Source organism: Bidens hawaiensis, unplaced genomic scaffold (genome assembly GCF_021521415.1).
Source record: "Bidens hawaiensis isolate Kalapana, Puna unplaced genomic scaffold, B.hawaiensis_p1.1 tig00010983_1, whole genome shotgun sequence".
Lineage (NCBI taxonomy): Eukaryota > Viridiplantae > Streptophyta > Magnoliopsida > Asterales > Asteraceae > Bidens > Bidens hawaiensis.
In genome coordinates this window covers 342940-349134 of record NW_027491848.1, presented here as the reverse complement: position 1 = coordinate 349134, position 6195 = coordinate 342940, and the positions used below count along the sequence as shown (strand labels likewise).

Below are 6195 nucleotides of genomic sequence, written 5' to 3'. Positions count from 1 at the left end.
CGGGCCTTAAGTAAAAGAACAATTTTTTGTTTCTAAAAGCCCATATTGCTTGGAGACATTATTATGTAAATGCCCAAATTATCTAATTGTATTCTAATTGATTTTCGTTTTATATCTTAAAAAAATAAAAAACGAAGAGCGATTAAATTTTTTAAAAAACTAAATTAAGTGTTAACGTTAGGTTGTGTTTTTTAATGTTAAGATGTTCTTAATTATGTTTTTAATTTGAAAGTAAGTTATTATAATTAAATAAAAAAATTAAATAGATGGTTGAAATATAGTTTAAGGTGACCATTACAAAGGTATAAGGGTGGTTAGAGGCAAAATAACGGGGTGCTGATGTGGAGAAGAGAGAGCGTTATGAAGTGGGATGGGATGACCATTCTCATCACTTTAAAAACAGATAACGCCGTAACTACTATAAAAGTTTAAGATACTACTGATGGATTTTATCCCATCAAATTGGCGGTCTAGTTCAAGAAAATGATAAACCTAATACTAACAAAATAAGAAACACATTTTATGATATTAATTTTATTAAAACTTAAATAAATAAAATTCGAGGAATCAGAGATCATGAATATGAAACTTAGATTTTGAAGGAAATAAGAAAGGAAATTAAGTAAGTTGAAGATCAGGTTCACCGATATAACTAATGCAAAATCCAAGGCTTAATCAGAGACCTGTTTCATGCCAAGTTCTCGATCAAACAAGCCGGTCTAGTCTAGTCGGATCGTGAGAACACAATCAAATATCCTAGTAATCAAGTCTATGATTTATGTACCATTTTGAAGTATTGTACTATTGTTTTGACTAGTGGAAAAGTTCTTTAGGGGAAGATGAATTTCAATTGAAGTGTGCTGACATGGTCAGCATATGTAACATCCTTTTGAGTTATATACCTCCACGGCTTTTAAGTGTGTTATTCCTCTCAGTCTGTTAAAATCACACGAGGAAACCCTTAGCGAAAACCTTCATAACCACTCCACCAGAATAGGAATGGCTGCACGCCATCGCTTATAATATGATTATGCCAGTCTTATTGATGGCTGGTTTTAGCATCAATGTAAGTATGTAACTATGTAAATGGTGTTATGCAGGGATGTAAAGAAAACAATTTTTCTTGTTATTTCAGCAGTATGAGAAGAATCATTCAAAATAAATACATGGAAACTATCATACTCCCTTATCATCATGATCTTCTGCAACATGAATCTAACAAAACATAAATAAATTTAAAAAGGAAAAAAAAAACAAATCACAACCTCCTTCCCATTTTTGCAAATCCTCTTGCAACTCCAAATATAACCGCTTTTGTCAACAACCCCCTATCAATTGTGCAAGCAAGCGCAATGGCCCCACCAACTACTAAAACCTTTGGAATATTCTTCCCTGTCGGTTTTTGATCGTTCACCGTTTGTTCACACGTTTCAATTATTTCTTGTGAATCATTTGATGTGTTTTCTAAGTATTTTAACCGGTCAGTGCTGACTTTTGAATTAATGTGTGCCATGTAAGCACAATGAGATAGAGGCGAGCCCGATGCCATGTGTTTTTGGTACCTACGAAGACCACGGTCAATCTTTTTCACGGCGCCCCACATTCCTTGACGGACGCCAAGTTTTGCAAGCTCCCATGGGATTCCCATGTCTTCGTGATGAAATAGTAACACTTCGCATGCGCTCATTTGTCCATCCCCTTTCCTTGATTCAACTGGTGAAGTTTAACAAATAAATAACAGATGTTAGTAATCAAGTTAATACATGATAACATGGTGTTTGAAATTCACATTTGAAAGTGCATGTTTCGTTTGATATGTTATTTGAAGCAGTAAATATTAGGTTTGGCAATGTCTGACAAGGCACAAAAATAATCAGGTTTTGGGTGTCCTTCAAGAGGTTAAAGCAGAAACCAGTGAAGGCAGGATTCGAGCCCGAGACCTCTTCTAGAAGGAATCAGGAGCTTACCACTGCACTACTTCACCCCCTTGAAGGTTAAGACTTGAGAGTACAAGACTCAAATTTTGGTGAACATAATGGAAAAAACAGGTAAGTTTTATAAAAACTTATATCTTAAACAAATGGTGGATCAATTACCTGCACGAATCAACCAGCTTGAATAGTACAAGTCAACACGTCTTGGTTTGCTTCGACGAGGTACGGATGGATATTGTACACCCTGAAATAAGTATAACCAAATCAAGATTTGGATCAAGAACCATATTTGAAGTATAAAATTATCATGCCCAACATCAATATTTAAGCAAATTAAGTTCCCATCATTATCAATAACCTAACTCTTGGACATAAAGTTCTACCTAAACTTGTTCATGCTCAACTTAAGGTTTGCATTTATTGTAACAAAACAACACTACAACACAAGTGCTTTATGAAAGTATCATCAATTTCTTACCTTTGTAACACAATAGTACGCTTTCCCTGACTCCCATATTCTACGGCCGATTATGTACTCCCTATCACTACAAAAGAACGGGAACTGCAAAACCGATTGTAGCATGTAAGAATATAAACTATGCAAGGCTTATGATCATGAAAATTGAAAATACATCGGAGATTTAAACTTCATACCTTACGAACCCACTTCACCACCATTGTTCCATTATCGGGGCACTCTTCTATGGTTTCGGCTTCTAACAACATATCATCCCATTTCAATCTAAACTCATCATCCCAAAAGAAATCCCTCATCATTTCGGGTGACATATCTTCATAAACGGACCGAGATCGGTATTGTGGAGGCCCAGTCTTTGAAATCATATAACAAAATACAATCAGTCACAACATATTCAAATTTAAACAATCATGCATTGTTGATATTATGCGTAGAAAAAGAAAGCTACCTCAGGGTCTCTTCTCCATGCTTGATAGCTCATATTTGCAGTCGATTTATCCATCATCTCAATCCAAGCAGGACCTCCATCTTTCTCATTTACAAGTTTGGATATATGTTTCAAATCATCTCCTCCAACAAAATTCTTGATTTCACCATCCAATTTTGATGAACTGAACACATACACATCAAATTCAGTCACAACTTTCCTTTTAAAGAATTCATTTTTGTATATTCTTATCAAGCATATTACTTGAACACAAAAAAAATCAAACACAGTCACAAATTTCACATTAAAGATTGTCTTTTTTTATATTCTGATCAAACATGTTACTTGAACACCTAAAGATTCACATTAAAGAGACTCTTTTTATATACTTTGCTTCAAGCATGTAAATTGAATCTTGAAATTGAAAAACTTATCAAGAAACTTAACCTTGTATCGGAAAACGATGACGTCAGCTCCGACGAAGCAAACTCCGGCGACCCATTACCGGAAAACTGAAAAAGACAACTGGGTATTTGAGATTTCAACGAATTGAAATCAAAACTTGGAATTGACGGAACAAAATCGATAGAAGAATAACTCTTGGAAGGTAAAGTCAAGTTCTTGATAGCCAATTGAGCCCATCTGGGTCGCCATACCCACCCAACAATAACCCCAAATACAACACCAATCCAAAGAGGCAAAACCAAATTCACAAGTTCCGGTAACACATTCCATACATACAGAGCCCCAATTGCAGCCATGACAAAACCCTAGTCGCAATTTACTAAAAACCCCTTTTGGTAAAGAATTAGGGTTTATGAATGTTGGTGAGAGTGGAAGATAAGAAGATAAATAGAGATGACAGAAAGATTGGATAAGAATCGAAAACGGTAGGTGTCTGATTTCCGGTGGGCCCGATTAGCAGGAATAAAGACAAATGTCTCCGACGGTCACCGCCGTGGTGGGTGAATCTACGGCGGACAGGTGGTGGTTGATGATCGGATTAAAGATCAGAAATTTGGGAATCTTATCTTCAAAGGGTGGATGATTTATGAATGAATAATATGATGTTTGGTTGACTGAGGCTTATTTATATTTATTGGTTAAGTTTAGGGGTTTGGTGAGTGGAGATTGCACCGCGTAAGTGTTGAATTATCGTGTTCCACGTTCCTATTCAAATTACAAGCACTCTTTTGACTTACAAAAAACTTATGATATAAACAATTCATGTTCAAACTTGAATGTATACAATTTGATGTTTTAACGTACGTAATACTTGAGAAATTATGCGATTTATCTTATTGGAAGTTAGTTGTATCCATACACGATATAAATAAATATTACTGATGACGTGGTGTGCAAACGGGTTAGATCTTGGAGGCCTGACCCAGACCCGTTTAGTGGTAAGACTCTAATGTAAATAACTGGGTCTAATTAGTTCGGGTCTCACGGAACTTACCCTTTTAATATAAAGAGAAAATGGTTAGACTTGTTAGACCTGACCGGACCATTTTAATGGTATCCTTAGGCTGAGGGTAGTGGAGGGAGAGTAGGGGGCGCGGCCGCCTACGTGGCTCGCGAACACCGCTACACCCCTCAGGTGGTTGGGGGCGCGGTGGTCCGGTGTGGCTGTGGGCGCGGGGCGCAAAAGAGAGAGAGAGAGAGAGAGGAGTGTGTGTATGTTGGGTTTTTGAGAGAGAGGAGTGTGTGTATGTTTTGGGAGGAAGAAGCCCCGAATCGTGGTGGTGGTGTGATCTGTGGTGGTGGTGGTCCGGTGATCGGTGGTGGTGGTGTGATCTGTGGTGGTGGTGGTGGTGGTCCGGTGATCGGTGGTGGTGGTGGTGTGATCTGTGTGTATGTTTCAGTGAAGGTGAAGAAGAAGAATATTAATACTAATATTAAAATTAATATTTAAAATAAATAAATAAATGGATCAAGTCCCGGATCACCTGGACCACTACACCCTCTGGGGCTTGGTTGAGGGGCTTGATCCAGTGCCATGTCATCGCCTACGTGTCGGGTTTTGATTGGATCACTTGGGGCTCAACCAAGCCCCATTACCCTTAGCCTTAGGACCCGGGAACCTACCCTATTGTAACTAACCATGTCTAATTTGGGTCAAGTCTCACATTCTTGTGGGTTTTACCCGATTTATGCACATCCCTAACTGATTATTTGACTTAGCTCATGTCGGTAATGTATTTATGTGTCAGCGAATACATTTCTTTTTTCTTTACTAACCATAATTTGTACTTATCAGTTGATTTGTAACATAGGTTATTATTAGTTACCGGGTTTAATAGTGCGTTCTCATTTGATAGCATTCGCTTTCTGTATAGTTTATTGTGAGATACTGACATGAAAAACAATTGCATAAATATCATGCTAGCCTGACCAACATCCATGATTAATTTAGTAATTTTCTTATTATTATACAATATGATAATCATGGTCATAGATGAGAACATATAAGGTTGGGTGCAGCTCAATGGGAACTGGGGATAACCCCGGCTACTGTCGTTTTTTCCGTTATTAGGGTAAATTTCGTGATTTTTCGTGAAATTTTTTACAAGTATTAAGTGTGGTCACCCCCTATTGATTTTTTTAAATGCTACCGGTCACCACTAATTTTTTTTATAAATATAATACCCATCGTTTATTTTTTTTTATAAAACCTCATAGTTTTTATAAACAAAAGTTATAAAATAAAACTCAAAAGCCTTGTTTTTCTAAAACTCAAAATTGAGGTGCTATTTGTAAAAGGAAAACTTGATTAAATCTAACTATACTGTTAAAGCAATAGGCTTTAAGTCCATTTCCCCTCTACCTATTAGTTGTTGATTAAACCTTCCAAGTATATCAATCACTTGTCTAATTTCCATCTTAATAAAATAAATCAATTGTAACATCCCAAAATTTTGAATAATAATATTTTATATAATATTCCAAATAATAGACAAGTTACTTGAATTGATAAAGAAATAATAAAATATAAAGATGGAAAAGTGGTAGGCTAATTAGATGAGATTAATCATGGACTAAAAAGAAAAGATGGGTCTTAGATCCATGGGCTTAAGGGAGTATAAATACCCCTTAAACCCTAATCCTTTCCATTTCCATCCATCTTATTCATCTTGTTCTCTACACCCATTAAAACACACAAATACCCTCTTAAGGGCGGCCGTGAGAGAGATAGAGATGCAAGACCAAATCCAAGTCGAATACCACTAGCTATTGATTTCCCAAGCTTAATACAAGATAAAGATTGACAAACAAGTCAAGCCGTAACCTAGGAACATCATAAAGGTATGTTCTTGATCTTAAAGGTTACGTTTTTATGAACGAATAATCATGAA

The 6195-nt window shown here is 36.4% G+C and overlaps 1 protein-coding gene across 1 annotated transcript; it reads right to left on the bottom strand.

The window, feature by feature from the left end:
• Positions 1-1110: 1110 nt before the first annotated feature.
• LOC143536888 (uncharacterized) lies at positions 1111-3898 on the bottom strand. The gene is made up of 6 exons (XM_077030778.1): positions 3287-3898; positions 2861-3023; positions 2589-2765; positions 2413-2496; positions 2097-2178; positions 1111-1713 (listed from the first exon to the last, which is right to left on the bottom strand). Exons 1-6 carry the CDS (start codon positions 3598-3600, stop codon positions 1259-1261), a joined length of 1275 nt encoding a protein of 424 aa, XP_076886893.1. The 5' UTR covers positions 3601-3898; the 3' UTR covers positions 1111-1258.
• Positions 3899-6195: the final 2297 nt, after the last annotated feature.

Excerpts from the sequence above, each read along its gene's own strand:
- LOC143536888 (XM_077030778.1), bottom strand. The coding sequence starts at position 3,600 with ATGGCTGCAATTGGGGCTCTGTATGTATGGAATGTGTTACCGGAACTT. Across the intron at positions 3,024-3,286 it reads TCATCGTTTTCCGATACAAG|TTCATCAAAATTGGATGGTG; the intron begins GTTAAGTTTCTT and ends GTATGTGTTCAG. Across the intron at positions 2,766-2,860 it reads CATGGAGAAGAGACCCTGAG|ACTGGGCCTCCACAATACCG; the intron begins GTAGCTTTCTTT and ends ATGATTTCAAAG.